General features: G+C 41.6%; 1 protein-coding gene across 1 annotated transcript in view; it reads right to left on the bottom strand.

Moving 5' to 3' along the window:
- itpk1b (inositol-tetrakisphosphate 1-kinase b) overlaps window positions 1-17607 on the bottom strand; it is a 55879-nt gene that overhangs the window by 5716 nt on the left and 32556 nt on the right. The window contains exons 4-8 of the mRNA XM_010878856.4: window positions 14539-14664; window positions 12335-12452; window positions 1643-1741; window positions 1331-1371; window positions 877-1042 (exon numbers count right to left, since the gene is read on the bottom strand). Of these exons, the coding sequence (XP_010877158.1) occupies window positions 877-1042; window positions 1331-1371; window positions 1643-1741; window positions 12335-12452; window positions 14539-14664 (550 nt within the window). The remainder of the gene's footprint in view (window positions 1-876; window positions 1043-1330; window positions 1372-1642; window positions 1742-12334; window positions 12453-14538; window positions 14665-17607) is intronic.

Below are 17607 nucleotides of genomic sequence, written 5' to 3'. Positions count from 1 at the left end.
TAAAATCTAAATAATGCTGTGAGTCATCCTATACCTTAATGCTGCCAAAGAATAATGTGACATAAAACTCCACCTCAATAGTGTTATACAGTACGAGGCGCAGAAGCTGGCATATCAGGGGTCAAGAGGATGGCGGGCAGGCCAAGCTACCTGCACTCATGTATATTTCATGACTGGTAGACACGCGCATACCATTCTCTTGTTGCTTATGTCCAAACCATTCCAACTCTCAAAAAAATGCTTTTGAACTAAATACATCTAAAAGGAAATCTTCCACTTATTGTAAGTATAGTTTTTAGGTAGTAATAAACTACCTATTTCATAAATCCAGAAACATGGGCAGTTACTTTAAATGAAGCCCCCACCCCCCTCACCTCATCCATTCCTTCTTACCTACTCATGTCTATAATCCAGCTCTATACAGACTAAACGGAGGGCCTAGACAGCACTCACTGACCGTGTATGATATGGGAGGTGTGACACCATGGTAGGTCGGGCATGAATTGTACTGAGCTTACATGGCATGACCCCGGACACTTTGCATGACAATTCTGTTTCAGTCCAGACTGATTTGCATGAAGGCTTTTACTGTAAGCATGCAAATGGAGAAGCTTCTAGTCAGGGCAAAAGACCACATTCACATTACCGCAACCTAAACCAAGAGCTGATTGCCAACTTAACGTCCGATACCCAAAACTACTGTATTATGTCGTTCTAAATCTGTTTCACTTAGACTGTTCTATGAAAAAAGGCCAACACAAGCAGCCAAACACACCACAGAACCCTTATAAAAAGCCTTCAGACAGTCTTTCAGTGGGTCTGTCAAGAGGACAGACGTGCTGTAACATCCAGAGGTCTCCTGGGTCTGTTCCTCACCTGATGGTCCTGCAGGGAAGTTCTTTAAGGAAGGTCTCTCAACCACCGTGTAAGACTCCCCCACCACGAACACCTTATAGAGCACTGCGTTGTGGTTGATAAAGCTCTGGATGACACACGGAGGCTTCACATCTTTCAGGTCCTCCTCACTGAAGATGATGGCCATCTGAGGAGAGGCAGAAAAGGTCAGATGTGTACATTTGTGATTACATCCATTATCCTGCCCAAAACACCCAACCAGTTCACGCACTTTAGTTGTTCAAAGTCATGTATCAATGTTGAAGTAGGCTCAGACCACAGTCTGTTGATTTGGCCCGGCTGACACAACATGTGTTGGTTGACATAGTCATGTTACATGATTATCCGGTTAGAAACACTGCAATGCATTATAGGGGATTTCGCTAATGGTCTAGGGTGTGACTAATCTGTGACCCATGACCCTGGAGACACTTACCTCGTGGGAGTTGGTTCCATGGGCCACTCGTGTTTTGCAAACTGACAGATGAAGACAAAGAAAAAAAAGACTACAAATGTTAGTACGGAAACGCCACTTCCTCAATGACCTTGGTGCTAAACCCACCTCGCAAGACAAGATTATTTCAACATCAACAACCATCTGCTTTAAAATGATGTTTTGTTTAAAGAGGTTTGTTTAAAGTTTAGTTAAGGGCAACCCCTGCATGCTAAAAGGAGGAAGGAATATGTGTAATCATTTGGGTCGAGTGACAAATCCCTTTTCTCTATCAAACAGGAAGGGGGGACTTACTGAAGGGGAATGTGAGTCCATGCTTCTGAATCTGTTCCAACGTGTCTGGACCAAACTCAGTGTTCAGAACCAGGAATGGGGGAGAACAGATCCTCTCATCTGTTCAGACAGAGGAGAAGTCACAAAGACAAAGCGAGAGGGACAGAAAGAGAGAGAGAGTGAGAGGAAAGCAGATGATTAAGGGAGTAGGGTGGAAAAGCCCATCTCAAAAACATGGAATCCTTCGAAGGAAAAAAAATCCCTAAGCGTAAGGTCATTCAGTTTCTTTACAATTTATTAGTCACAGCCTGACTAACCAAGAACAAACGTTTGCGCACGCAGACATTCAACTACCGTAGTGGTGTTCCAGACCGACATAACGCCTGCAGAGTTGGCCCACAATTATTTCATACACATCCTACCGCCAAAACTACAAAAGCCACAAGGCAGTTGGCAATCAAAGAAACCATTATTTCTGTGACCTAACTAAGCAGTCCATTGTAGTTGTATAGTATATAGTATAGTAGCAGTTTGTTGTCTTAAAATGCTTCAGCACTTTGTAATTATGTTCAACTTTAAATGGAACATGTATTAGATCACATGTGGAAATGTTGACTCATCCACATGTGCCAGGAAGCACATCAACTCAAACACCATTCTAGAAGACTAGGCATGTTACATTAAATCACGGAATGAATCATTTGGACTGGTGTGGTGCCACGTTTGGACAACATCTTGAAGTACCTGTGGCGCTTCAGAAACAGGGTAGCCTAACCATGGGCTTGGCTAATGTTATTTCTACAGGTAACAGCCTGAAATTCATACCATCCATGTAGATGGCAATAACAGGCATAACCTGGTCCCCCATTTCTGGCCAAAAATTCCTTTGTTAATTAACCAGGGCTGCTGTGTGGTCTAGAAATTAGTGGCTGTGCCGCTACAAAATTTGCAGCGCTATCAAACCAGCATTAACAGGCAGTTTACCCATTTGTTGTTTGCCAAAAACAATGACAAGGGAGCAAATTGTGATTTGATGACAGAAGGCCACATGGTGTAATGACACACACAAGCATTGAAAACCCAGCCCCCATCTGAGGGAGCAGTATGTTGTTGAAATAAATAAACCAGGAAACTGACAAACCTGCTCGGCCTGGCTGCCTCCACACAGAACAAACAAAAGGAAATAATGTTTAACACATATTTAACAGAGGCAACAAAGCTGATATCAGGAAAAGAAAGCAAAAAACAGACATGCTAGACAGACATTGCTATACAAAAGCTTTAAGTTCTAACAAAACCAGCCAGGTGTTCAAAGAGATCCTCTGAAAGGGAGCCTAGGCCCAACTTGGTGAATTAAATCACAGCATCCTTCATATCATGTGTACATGCAGCGAGCTCATCTCTGGTGATAAGGCCAATTGATGAAAAAGGTTCTGCCACTCCAGGAAATTATTAACAAATATACAGTTACACAGCAGATCCCTGGTTTGTAAGCATATATTGAAGTTCTGGGGCTCTGCATAAATATCCTGGCTACTGGAGATAAGTCAGGTTATTTGAGATAGCGCCATTAGAAATCAGCATCCAGGCCCTCCCTTACCACTGCTGACAAAATCCCAACCATAGTGTGTGTTGCGTGGGCAATGCGATGTCGACGCTTTTAGTGAGTGGTGCTGAGGTGAGGGCAATCCCACAGGCCTGTACGCTGGCCCCACCACCCTGACTGATGAGTTGCTGTGGTCACAGACCAGCTGCAGAGACAAACGGTTTGAATGGGTAATCGACTTGCTGATTGCTACCGATTCATATGAAATTATGCGAAGCGGGTGGACTAGTCATAGTGCCATTCGCCCTGATTGATTGTTGAGCTCTCGTCAATACATGTCATCCGTGCACATGTCATCGTCAATACATGTCATCGCCAATACATGTCATCGCCAATACATGTCATCGCCAACTCTTAACTAGATCCAGCCATTAACAATACTGTAGCATTCTGGGCTAATGGTAAAAGCATTGACAGCAAACATGCTAAGGGCATTTCAAAAGATCCATAACTAAAGAAAAACTGGGGTTATCTCACAACCACTCGCTAGTTACTAGTGATTATCGATAGAAATGAGGCAGCAATAGGTAGACAAAGGGCCACCTTAATGAAAACAGTCCCCGTCGCTTCTAAATCGTTACGCCTCAGCTCATAGGAAGGACGTTTTTGGGAACCCACTGGCTAACTTCATTTTTCATAGAGGACATGCGTTCTGCTGGGGAGATAACTGTATTCTAATGAAAATGGTTCCATCATTTCTGATGGAGTTACGTTATTTGTAAAGCTGAGCTTACGTGTAATTTCACACTTATTAGTCTGGTGGAAAAGTTTGCTACTACAACAGGACAATGCCTCAAAGCATAGCTCCAAGCTATGCAAGAACTATTCAGGAAAGAACCCGTCTGTCTATAGTCTGTCTCTAATGGAGTGGCCAGCACAGTCACCGGATCTCAACCTTATTGAGCTGTTGTGGGAGCAGATTGACCACATGGTTACGTAAGAAGTGCTTGTCAAGTCAATCTAACTTGTGGGAGGTGCTTCAGGAAGCATGGGGTGAAGTGTCTTCAGATTACCTCAACAAATTGACAAATACAATGCCAAAGGCCGGCAAGGCTGTAATTGCTGTAAATGGAGGATTCTTTGGCGAAAGCAAAGTTTGAAGGACAATTAATATTTCTATTAAAAATCATTGTCAATGACAATAGTTCCTATTAATTTCACTATATTTCCTATTCAAGCTCATTTCATGGATGTTATCATGGAAAACATTTCTAATAAGTGATCCCAAACTTTTAAACGGTATATATATATATATCATAGGAATGCGTGATTTTGGGTGGATTACTACTTTAATGATCCCCCTGTGAAACTGGGGAAAATAAACTACACATGATGACTTGCACTTCTAACCAGTCAGTACAGGCCACAAACAACTGACTCAGGAGGGAAAGGGTATCACCAAGACAACGTCTTCGGAGTGCAAAAGAGAAGACATGGTTCTGCTTCCTGTTCTGCCGGCCCCATTGTTTTAGTAGGTATGTCAGACCGACCACAAGACCCAACGCAAATCTGAACTGTGATAATAAACAATAGGGCATTGGAAATCTAATAATTCTGCCATCACGTCACCACACCATCAGACTGATCTGAAGACAGACTAAAGATGGAAGCCTGGGGCCTGAGGCGACAGTGGGGGCAGGGTCACTAAAGGAGCCGGCCTCCGCGTGGTTGTTGTGTTGGCGTCGTGCTTGGACCTGGTCATAAGGCTCTGAGTGCAGGGGATCAATCTCCTCTTCCGTATAAACACTGCGTACTCTCAGCAGACCCGCTGGAGCCTGCAGCAGACGTTTACTGGACGTCAGACCGCTTCAAAGCAGCACATCACACAGCACTGGCTGGCCTGGCACCACTCAAGGTGTGGGGATCAGTATTTTGACAGGACCATACCAGACACACGACTACCACGACAAAACATGCAGGATAATGCAGAGTTTATTTGAAAGGACATTAGCACTGGTGTAGTCCAAGAAAGATGCAGCACAGTTTGGTGGATTATGGGAACACTCATAACGGAGACTGCTCAAGCCTTTCTAAAGAGTCAATAGTCAGACACTCACTTTGTCTTCAAACATTTTCATCAGCATTATCAGAGGATTACCAGGTAGGCTTATAGTGATACAACGCTAGCAATGAATCTAATGTAGCTATTCAGGGCTTCATTCCTTTTAACACTAACCTCCTCCTCAGTTCCTTGATTAGAGCCAAACTAAGGATGTTTTTAATATTTCTAATTAAATTCTATAAACTCTGTGTGCCCTGCAAGTAAACCCATAATTCTCCATATAAATTAACGCTTACAGTTCAATTTTATTTTTTTTATCTGAAATCACAAACAAGTGTTACGGTAAACGCACCAAGTAAACCCACAAGTAGGTCTACTTAAAGGACCGATCACTGACAATTTCCGCTTACAACATTTTAATGATCACCCGTGACACACAGCTCAGCACAGCACATTTTGTGGTCTTATTTGACTTCCTCAATGTAAAAAGTGTTCCTGTACTTTTGCCAACTTGGGTCTTACACAACTTTCCACTGGTGTAGCCTCCAGCATATTTACATTTTCTTGTGATTAAGAATTGACAATTACATTATTTCTTTAAATTATCAACAAGATCAATTAGTATTTGCGCCCCTAGCAAAGACATTATTTATTTTAGACATCACGTCTAAAAGGAAAATATTTCCTCTCATTAGAAAATGAGGCCTAACTGTAAGGTACTATAGGCTGTTTGAATGAAGAAAGAAAAAAAAAAAACACTGTTTCAATACATAGTAACCATGTTTATTAGGAACACTATTAGTTTAAAGATTTTTTTTTTTACCAAGATATATAAAAATAGGTATTGTATTTTAAGTACACTTTTCTCAGGGCTGGTGCTTTTTAATTAAGTGTACCCTTTAAGCCCACATGAAATAAAAGTGCCATTTCCAAATAAATGACCAACTGATAACAATACATTTAATTTAAGATTAAAAGACCAATTGTATTGGAAAACGTGAGAAATCTTTGCTTTACATTTAGCATGTTGTTGCAGTACACTAAGCTATGCAGCTACTTTATTGGTTGTTTTAAAAAAAATTGTTTATTACTTAAACATAAAAAACGAAATATTAAAAAAGTGTGTTTATCCAGGGGTCTTCTACACACCAAACTTGTAAACGGACCAGCAGGAAGTAGCAGCACTGGCACATCCATAACTAAATAACGGTCAATGTGATGGACTCAAAATAAAAATGTAACAAGCAGATATCGGCATGGACATTATAAATCAAAAGAAACATTTTTCAGTTTGAATGCAAAGATGGAAGTGGGTTTAATGAGCTTAAGAGGTACGCTTCCCTCCGTAATCTTTTTGAGTGGACAACCTCTTCAATTCAAATTAGAGCATATCTGCAGACATTTAGATCAACTTCATTACATCAAATCAGACAGACCAGGTCCATAAAGGAACAGTTGGCTAAGTGCTTTAAATGCAGTCTTATGTAAGCAAGACAATCAATCACAGTATTTTATTTTAAGCCATGCTGACTGTTCATTGCTGGGTTTCGGGCTTGTCTGTGCAGTCCTCAGTATTCCCTCCCCAGCTGTTTTCTTTAATATGTCGTCTTTGTGGGTGATTTATTATGTGCATTAGCAGAACAGGTAATGTGGGTCGTTTTAGAGAGACAGAAACAAGCGTAAGGATTTGTGAACTCTAAACGCTCCCCATAATAAAACAAGGTACCATAATACACAAACACCAAAAAGGTCTGGTTCCGTTGGATTCCACAAAAACATCTCCTGAATGTAAGGCTCGAGTGACCCAGTCCTTTTCCTTCGACGTGGAAATTAAATACCAAGACCAAGAGCCCCAGAATGAGATCCTTCAAGTGCCACAGCCTAACGACTGTTGCTATCTTTACAAACACCAAGTGAAATATCAAGACAGCAGGGCAGAATTATAAACGAAAAAGAGTGGATTCCACTAACTAAGGTAAACAACTGCTCTGCAAAAACAGACATCTAGAAATTTCTGGAAAGCTGATGAAGAGGAATCATGAGTCATGCCGTGGAAAGGAGACTAATAGGAACAGGCAAACAAACCCATCTGTGTAGTCAGACAAACCACTGTCTGCTCAACGCTGCACAAGACAATTCACCAAGCAGATTTCTGACCAATTCTCCAGATAGGAGGTTTGGAAATATATTGGCCAACACACAAACATGCACATCGCTCAAGTTGTTCCCCTACAACTGTCAACCGCTAAAGGAGTCCTTAAAACCATGGCAGGCTCTCCACAGGCTTTGGTACTGGGGACTGGAGATGCCTTGGCAGCCAGCATTACACAGTGTGTTCAGTGAACCTCCCCGTCACTACACCGTCACTACACCGTCACTACATCGCCACCACTCCTACACACTGGTGTTGAATAGTCCAGAAACAAACACTTTAATCCTTCCTCATGAACTGTTTTTTTGTCGTCATGGTGTCAGCGATTTTGGATTATACTGGTTTACATTTTAACGCCTCGTGGAATTCTAAGAGTAAACCACACACACATCAGCGGCACTGAAAACGTGCACAGACCCCTTCAGTAGGAGGAGCTGTTCTCAAGGAGTTAACTGTCAAAATAATGGAAACATAAGAGCAAATGATGGCTACAAAGCAATGGCCCTACAAAGACACTAGGTAGGTATTTCCTTTACTTGGGAATTAAGTGTAGTCACCCTATAGTGAGAGACCTGAAAAAGACCCATATATCCTATTAGCATTCTCACCATGTCTAATGAGTGAGCACCCTGCATGGCCCCCTCTCTCTCACACGGACGCACACAATGTCCACATGACTCACATAGTGGCATTCCTTAAACCAGGCAGCTTTTAGACTGTTACACCTCAACATGTCTATTTGGATTAAAACTACCATTTCCTACATTCTATTTTAAGGCAGTGACTCCACGTTACATTCAGAGGTGCCTCGGACCAATTCCTCGGACACAGTATCCAATCATCCTATATAGTTGAACATTGCATACACACACTCACACACACACAAACATGCATGTGTGTGTGTGTGTGTGTGTGTGTGTGTGTGTGTGTGTGTGTGTGTTTACAGTAAATGTGCGGCCATTTCATTGCTCTGCCTCATGGCCATGTAGAATATTGTAGTTGTGACTGAACATTTACAGTGCATTCAGAATGTATCCAGACCCGTCCACTTTTCCATATTTTGTCACAATGCAGCAGGACGCTAAAACCTACACACAATACTCCACGTAAAAACGGTTGAGAAAAGTTGGTAACACTTTATTTGAAGGGGTGTGCATAAGAGTGACATGACACTGTCATGATACTGCCATAACCATGACATGACACATGAAGGAATCATTTTGAATGTTTTTGAATGTTGTCATTAGGTGTCATTCGGTTGATGTCATTTTTTATGCTAGGTTGACATTGTTTGGGATGTCTTTGTCATGACAACTTGACTTTAACTGAGACAACAACCTGTCAGTGTTTTTTTTATGACAACATGACAGTAACCAAGACAACATAACCTGTCATAAACATGGGCCTAATTATAAAACTTGAAGAAACTATTGCCAGTACTCTGTCTGCCATAAAAAGAACTTTGCTGATCCTGAGAGCGTGCATTTCAGACATACAAATTGAAAATATGAAGTCATTGAGGCAATTCCACTCGTGAGTCACTGAAGATTCACCTCAAAATGGAGTGCCACCACTGGTTAGCCATACCCCATTTTAATGGTATCTTGGGCAGACTTTTCCATGAAGTGAAAAAACAAGTCAAGTTAATATCAAAGTTTTTTGCAGGAACCTAGTTTGTACTGAAATTTTGTTAAAGTTGATGCAGGACATCCATTGATGTAACTCGTGCTTTGCATGAACAATAGGCCAAGTAATATACATTATTCAAGAGATAATATACATAATCCAATTTGTGAATATTTTTTCAGTGTGGTAACCATTATTATAAGGTAGACTGGCTACTTGTGTCTCCAAATAGGCGTGACACATACAAAATGTATGGTTGCATTTGGGGTTGATAATTAATTTTGAAGGATACTTCAATATTGAAGGACAATTACTACAGTTGGCCTATAGGGGGCAGTTTGACGTGGTCTTTTTGTGTTGGGACTGTTAATGATCAAAACACCTGCGCGTTCTCGTAACTCTTCAAGGAAAAGCCATGTCTTTCTCATCATTTATCCTGTTTTCTAGGTCGGTAAAGTACAAAAGCACACTGGACATTGAGATACACTTTAACAGGCAAGTTATCAAACAGTATGTAGAGGTTTGGAAAAGCATGGTAATGTTATGACTGACAGAGACCTATGTCTATGTAAAATGCCATGAAGATGGTGCATTCCTTTGAAAAACACAAATTTGTTACTTTACTGATTTTTTCTCCCCGAAAACAATACTCCTGACAATATCCCTAGGATTAATATAATTGAAGTTTGTAACTGTATTGTTTAGGAACTTTGCAATCGTTGCACGGTAAGGGTTAGAGATTAGCTAGTTCCTTGTTGTTAGCTGGCTTTGGTTGGTTATTAGCTGCCTCTAGTTAGCTGTATGCTAGCTCCAGTCAAGTGTTTGTCAGTTCCTTGCAGCACTTTGCTAACTTGCTCAGCCATGTTCTGTGTGTTAACATGAAGGTAATTTGTTGAACTATCACTATCTAGCCTACTTCATAACTAATGTTTTCAATGTGATTATATTACGAATAGTTTATATTACTTAGGCTATTGTTCATGCAAAGAACTAGGTACTGTACATGAATGGATGTCCTGTATCAACCTCAACAAATTACAGTACTAACTGTGTTCTTGCAAAAAAAACGACATGAGCTTATTTTGTTTTTGTGTCAACATGAACAAATGACACTGCATTCTTATATAATGCATTTGTAAACCAGTAATAAAGTAAGGGTTATCATTGTTAACCGTTTGTTCATGTCTTGTTCATCATTGTCAATCAATGTTCATTCAAGGTAACTACTGCATTTGTTAATGGTTGTTCATGTACCCTTATCAGAAAGTGTTACCAAAGTAGGATTGTTGAATGTAGTTTTTTTTTTAGGAAACATCTTTTGTGCAAAAACAATAAAGGAAATGTCTTGCTTTTAAGGTATTTAAAAGCATTTGACAGATTAAATTACATCTTTATGACAGTATTTGACAAACTTAATGACATGTTTATGACAAGTCCAAATTGTACCACTGTAATTGAGGTCAAGGAAAACATTCATGACACAATTATAATGGTAAACCAATCACATTATATAATTATAAACCCACCACATATGACAGTTTTATTGAATGCTAACACAAAGCTAAATAGTCTCTTCAAGTTTGATAATCAGGCCTGCTATGACATGTTTATGACAGATAATGTTACTGACTAACTGCGCTACAGCATGGTTTGGCGAGTGCTCCGAAGCCGCCTGGAAAGCCCTGCAACGGGTGGTGGAAACCGCCCAGCACATCACTGGTACCCAGCTCCCGGCCATTGTAGACCTCCAGCACAAGTGGTGTCTGCACAGGGTGTGTGGCTTAGGAACACTTTCTTTCCATCTGTTGTAACCTTGCTGAACTCTGTATGCCATCACTAACCATATCCACCCTTTGTACTACTGGACTCTGACACTGCCTTGCAAAGTCTGAAGTTTTCAGTTGTTACAGGTACATGTCTACCTCGGGAACCTCAATTGCTGCTATCCCTGCATTTCAGTTGCACATGCTACCCTACTCCTTCAATTTCATTGTACTGTACTTGTTCAATTACAATAAAGTTTAATCTAATCTAATGTTGTCGTGATTAATGTCAACTTGTCATAACAAAGACATCACAAACAATGTCAACCTAGCATAAAAAATGACAATCAACCGAATGACTCCTAATGACATCGTTCATAAACGTTAATTCCTTCATGTGTCATGTCATGGCTATGACAGTATCATGACAATGTCATGTCACTTATGCACACCCCATCAAATAGAGTGTTCCTTTCAAGATCTGTCAGGTTGGATGCAGAACGTTGCTACACTGCCCTTTTCAGGTCTCTCCATAGATGTTCGATTGGGTTCAAGGGCCCTGAAGCCCCTGGAGATTGCCTTGGCTGTGTGCTTAGTGTCGTTGTCCTGTTGGGAGGTGAACCTTGGTCCTATTCGGAGGTCCTGAGCACTCAGGAGCAGGTTTTCAAATCAAGGGGATGTCTGTACTTTGATCTGTTCATCTTTCCCCTAATCTTGAATAGTATCCCAGTTCATGACACAAAAAATAGAAAAAGAATGAAGGCCTATTTTTGGGGACCAATTCTGCATAAATGCTTTGGTAATCTTCACCAGACAAGTGCCACGACACAATCCTGTTGCTGAGCTTTACAGACAATTCCTTCAAAGTCATGGCTTTGGTTTTGCTCTGTCAGGCACTGTGAACTGTGGGACCTAAACACAGGCAAGTGTGTGCCTCTCAAAATCATGTCCAATAAACTACATTTACCACAGACTACATTTATTCCATGGATTTGGGATTTACCACAGATGGTCATTGACACTCAAACTGAGTTTCAATGTCAAAGCAAAGGGTTTAAATACCGTAAATGTAATATTGCTGTTTTAATTATTTTCTTAATTTTTTAAATACATTTGCAAACCAAAATCCCAAATCTATTTTTGCTTGGTCATTATAGGGTCTTGTGTGTAGATTGAGGAGGAAAATATGCTCTTTAATCCAACCAAAAACTGTGGAAAAAGTGAAGGGGTCCGTAAAACTGGTCTGCTAATGGAACAGGGTGTCATCTAGCAGCCTCCAGTACAAGACAGTCTACATCGAGAGAGGCCAGAGCCAGGTTTCACTATTCATTCATGATGTTGCCGACACAGTGCGAGAAACAGAAGGATGGCATTATGCTTCTCTACTGCACACAGAAACCTCATGGGAACTAGCAGAAAGTTAGTGTTGAACCACGGGTTGGCACATCACTGACAACCACAAATCACACATTTAAGTCACAGTAAGCAGACTGTGAGACACAGCCTGTGTTGATATGTGTGTGTGTGTTTGCGCAAGAGCGAGCGAGTGAGCACAACACACTACCTTGCATGCAGTCCTCTATCCTGTGAATGAGCTGGTAGGACTTCCAGCGGTCCAGCAGGGTCCTGATGGCTGGGAGGGGGTCCAGAACAATGGTCTCAGGGTGGGCATCAATGTAGTCCTGAAAAAAAGATCCACACCGCAGCGGGAGGAGGGAGCGCGTCATTACCTCAGCCAGTGTACACATTGTGGACGAGCGCAGCACAGCTCTGACAGGTCACAGTGACACATGGACCTGTGCATGTTGATACTGGTCGTCCCCATCAGGCCAGCGTGATGGGTAGGTTACAACACTGTCCTGCAGGGCAGGCAGTAAGACCAGTGTGCGGATTTATGTAACTATCCCTCCATTCTCCAACTCCTCCATCTCCCACACATTCCATTCTCTCCTCCTTCCTCCTGCCAGCCTCTCTAGTCTTTTAGCTACTTTCACTGCACACAAGCACTGGCAGATGCTAAGGCCCACACGTCAGGCAAACAGACTCAATCCGATCCCCCACTACAGTGAAATCTACATTTAAATAAACAAATGTGTAGACATACATTTACCCTAATACAAACCCATATCCACACAGGCACAGAAATGCCTGCCAACGCTGATCAGAACAGCAGTGTGCTTACATAAGACCAACGCACTACAGTCAAAAACCACAGCCAAATCTTTCAGTGGTTCGGAAGAACTGAATACTCCCCTATGTTGGTGGCATTCATTATAGTCTCCAAATCTGTGCAAGACAGTTAATTCATCAACAGGGATTAGTGTATTGGCAGCGTGGAAGGGGAATATTAAAGACAGATGTCTTTCTATTCACCAAAGAGAGAGGGCCAACATATTCAGTACATATAACTCAATTCACAGGCCTAATGGCCTAGTCGCCTCCCACAAGGCCACACCAACCCATTTCCTGAAATGTATCGAAGAACACACCGATGGGTTCACTTGTATTATAAACTGGGTGGAAACTAAATGTTGATTGGCTAAAAGCGATGGTATATCAGATTTCATACTACTAGATTGACATTTTCTTTTTGCAATTTTAGTAGTATTTTAAATGTCCTAATTTTGAGGTTAAACACCTTATAATGACAATAAGGTAGCTTGGTTATTTGTGGATGGCCAATAAGCCAGGCACATTTCCTCTACTTTACTGTAAAGCTCTAAAAATCAACTCTGGACCTCAAGGCCAGTACCACTGCGTTTTTTCATTTCAACCCAGTAATCAGGGACTTATTCAAACCTGGGACATTAGACACTTGCAATTAAAGATGAAAACCAGCAGGCTCCGGACCTTGTAGGGTAAGAGTTGAATACCCCTGCTTTATACTGTAAAGTAAAAAGGCCTTTAAAATGTAAACTAAGAAATTTTATTATGTTATGGTCCAAAGGAAGTGTGCAAAGTTATCTATTAGGCAACGATTGCACAATCATCATTCCCCAAATTACAGGATGAATTGAGAGGGTCATTAACATGGGTTGTTTCCATTGCGGTTAATGACAGACAGACTGAATGCTATGTTGTTATTTGTCATGTTATATTGGTTGTTGTTATATGGGGCGTTTGGTGACAAGGTAAAGGTTCAATTATAATCTCCTTGAGAGAAAAGAAAAACCAGTATTCCATCTGCCAGTGATATTGCTGTTTGGTGTAATAAAATACCTACAGCGAGTGATGATCCCTTTTGACCATCCAAGACATCGGCTGCCATACCATTCTAAGTACTGGGGTCTCTGATTGGCTAGCTCTAGTGACGGGCACAATGGGATTATTGTTAAAAGTATAATAAAAAAAATAAAAAAAAGAACAATAAATGTTGATGTGAATATTAAGAGCAGCAAGCAGTCAGCAGCCACAACAGTCTCAATCCCGGCCAGTGTGGAGGGAGTGACTACATGACAAACAGTAACAGCTGAGAGTGAAGACCACATCTAACACATTTTAAAGCACATCACACACCCACATGTCCTCATGCTGTTCCCAAGAATACGTAATAGGCACAAAATGAAAACGCAGTATTCCTAACACTGGCTGTTCTTGTGAGATACAGCAATACATCGCTTCCCCTTCTTATTAGGTGAAAACACTTCAACGACCAGACGCGTTACACTGGTGAATTGTGTCTGTGATCATAAAAACTCGGCCCATTATTTCATTCACCCCCTACCTCCCTCCCTCCCTCCTCCCATGTCTCCCCCTCTCCCACCTCACCTGTACTCTCTGCACGAGGAGGATGGACTGGGTATCATTCTGGTCAGCCTCCAGAATCAGGTCGGTCAGCTTGTGGATAATGACGTCCAGGGGACCCTGCTCCTCCAGGGGCTGGCTCAGGTCCAGCTGGGGACAGACATCAACAAAGTAGTCAAAATCCAGTAACCACTGCATTTTGCGTGCATGTCACGTATGTTTTCAGGAACACTCCTGGTAAAACATGTGGCAGGTGGCGTTTCCGTCCTGTAAACATACAGGAACAGGCTTCAAAGGGCTGTTCTAAATGATCTGTCAGGCAGCTGGAGTCAGGACAGTGTGGTGATACTTGTGTTGTGGAGTGAGTGACTGAGTGAGCTAATTCATCCATGAACATCCTCACTAACAACCCTTCCCTCTGGAACAGTTTCTCAACAGAAATGCTGGCAAACCCCGTGGGATGGGGGCGGACACACCAGGCGTCCACAGGTTGTCATTTGGCTAGTTTCATTGCTAACATCCCAGCTGTGCTGTCAGCCGGCACCACTTGGCCTTTGTTTGTGTAAATGTTAACCTACTGCCAGGTAGCTAAATGATCTGTTAACTATCTAACATTTCACCCGCAGACTTCATCCTCAAAATAGCCTTGTCAAGCAGCAGCGCTCCTAGCAAAAGTGGTAATATTAAAAAGAATTAAATAAAATCCAAGTCTCTTTTCTTTCCTATATGGACAGCCAGTTGCCATTAAATGGAACAACAACTTTCACTGCAGGGCAGCAATTGGTTGTGCGAAGTATGTTACTGTAATCAGACTAGGTTATTTACTGTAGCTTATCATGAAAGCTAATCTAAAAAAAAATAAAAAGAACACCAGTGAGCTTTCTCAACAACATTTTATTTTCTGAAGAAAACATGAATAAATATGCCAACCCTCTTGCAATTCCACCACAACCCCAGCTTTGAATTCCTCTGCTCTAAAAGAGGCTTTGGTGCACAATGGTCACTCCACTACTGGGGTACAAACTGTGTCCAAATCACAAGGAGCCAGTACTGTGGGCTATGCTGAATGGAACCACTGTGGTGTGAGAAAAAGGGAGAGGTTCTGTGTGTGTGTATTCTCTCCATCTCTGGGTTTGTGTGCTTTAGACCTAACCCATTTCTAAGCGCCTTTGTCCGCATGTCCAAGACCCCATTATGTCCCCATTATGTCTGTGCAACTGTATGCCTGCATGTGTGTGTGTGTGTGTGTGTGTGTGTGTGTATACGCTAGCCTACAGTAGGCTATGTTTCCAGCCGAGCGGCAATGGATTTCTTAATTGAAGAAAAGCCCCACTGGTAGTATAGAGCTATTTTGAGTAAGAAATCAGCAGGAACAAAAACCTCTCAGGCTGTCTAATAGCACAGAAGTATTAGACTGAAGGAAACAGTGGACCATCATGATCCTTCTGATCCTACCGAGCGACAGACGCCAACAGCAATATCTCTGGAAAACAATAAGCTACGTTTATATTGTATGAAACGAGGGAGGCACCGATATATCGACCTTCAGTCCTTATTGGATGATTATAGGCAAAAATGTAATAATCGGCCAACGTTGATTACGTTAAACCGACTGGGCTTTCATCTGAATAGGCTAGAGCCACAAAGCATGTGTCCAATTGATTTACTGTAATTCATTTCTCTGTACCATTTCCATTTTTATCCAGACATGGTATAATGCACAGCTACAGAAAGAGAATGTGTATTCATTATCTTATTTGACACATTTCCCATTCATTATCAGACTTTTAATGGAGGCTTGTTAATAACTATATACAGAAACATACCTTTTTTGTATGACTGCATTTAGATGGTTGGAATTAGCAGCCTAATGAGAAGCAACATTCATATTTAATTAATGCCAGGGTACACAGTAGCAATGCAATGGTAAAGTGGGCCCACGGTTCGGTACATATCGCGTTTTGCGGGTCACGGTAACGGTACAGTTTCGGTATGAAACTGTACTTTGTTTACGGCCTTCTTACCCTCGTCATCGTATTGAATGCTGAATCCAAAATTTTCCTACACAGCAGATTTGAAAGATGGTGGTGCCCCCAAATTTGCTTCACTCTGCCTCACTAGCGCTCACCATTGGCATGTTGGAGCAAAGAGAATGTTTGTTTTTATAGTTTCCCCTCTATTCATGGGGTGCCTTTAGGGAGGTTTGCTACTGAGATGTCCTTGAAAATCTTCCATTGGTTGTTTAAGGAGGAGGGGGTTGCAGTTGCTGCGATCGTCACATTTTGAGACATTGCTGTGGAGTAAAGTTGGTCAGCCCTTAGGAGCCCCCTAACGGCCTGGGGCCCCAAGCAGTTACCTGCCTTACCAGTTCACAAGCTACACGTCTGGTCCTGTGGATCTGAATCTACAATGCGTGAGTAGTCCGCAGCGCAATAAGCATGTCCTGGAAATGACAGGAAAATGACCAGCATATCGTAACTCTTTGGTTCACATGTGCGTATTGTACAGTAGTGGGCGTACCGAATGGTTCAATAACACACCATGTTGCACCGTTGCATCCCTAGTACACAAGTACAGAAATGACAAAACATCTGTGTCGACATTGCCCAATTCTGTTAAATCAATACAAACGATCAGTATCAGATAGTTCTTTAATTGGTGAATCCATATATATCCCTATTCAAATCAAAAAGATATCTTGGCAGAAAAAGTATAACTGGCTACTTGACCATACAAGAATTCCAGAATCTACAGCACACCCGTTTAGGCAACTTAATGGTGTCAGGCCTATCGGAAAATATAGATATACTATTTAACCAATTGGTATGGTGGAATGGATGGGTTTAGCATTGCCTTTCACACCCAGAGGATATTGTTTTTCAGGTACTGGTTGATCAGGTAGGCTCTAGCATGAATGCATTACACAAGACTGACAGCATAATGAGGATTACAAATCATTAAAATTAGCATTTGCCTGTCCACTACAGCTGTTATACACTCATCACCCTCTTAATCAATAACGCAAGATCACTATCAATGAAAGGTGTTTAGCTAGAAGGGCTAGTCCAAGCAGCTTTGATGGGCCCCAATGGT

Source organism: Esox lucius, chromosome 15 (genome assembly GCF_011004845.1).
Source record: "Esox lucius isolate fEsoLuc1 chromosome 15, fEsoLuc1.pri, whole genome shotgun sequence".
Classification (NCBI taxonomy): Eukaryota; Metazoa; Chordata; class Actinopteri; order Esociformes; family Esocidae; genus Esox; species Esox lucius.
This window is presented reverse-complemented; position numbering and strand designations above follow the sequence as displayed.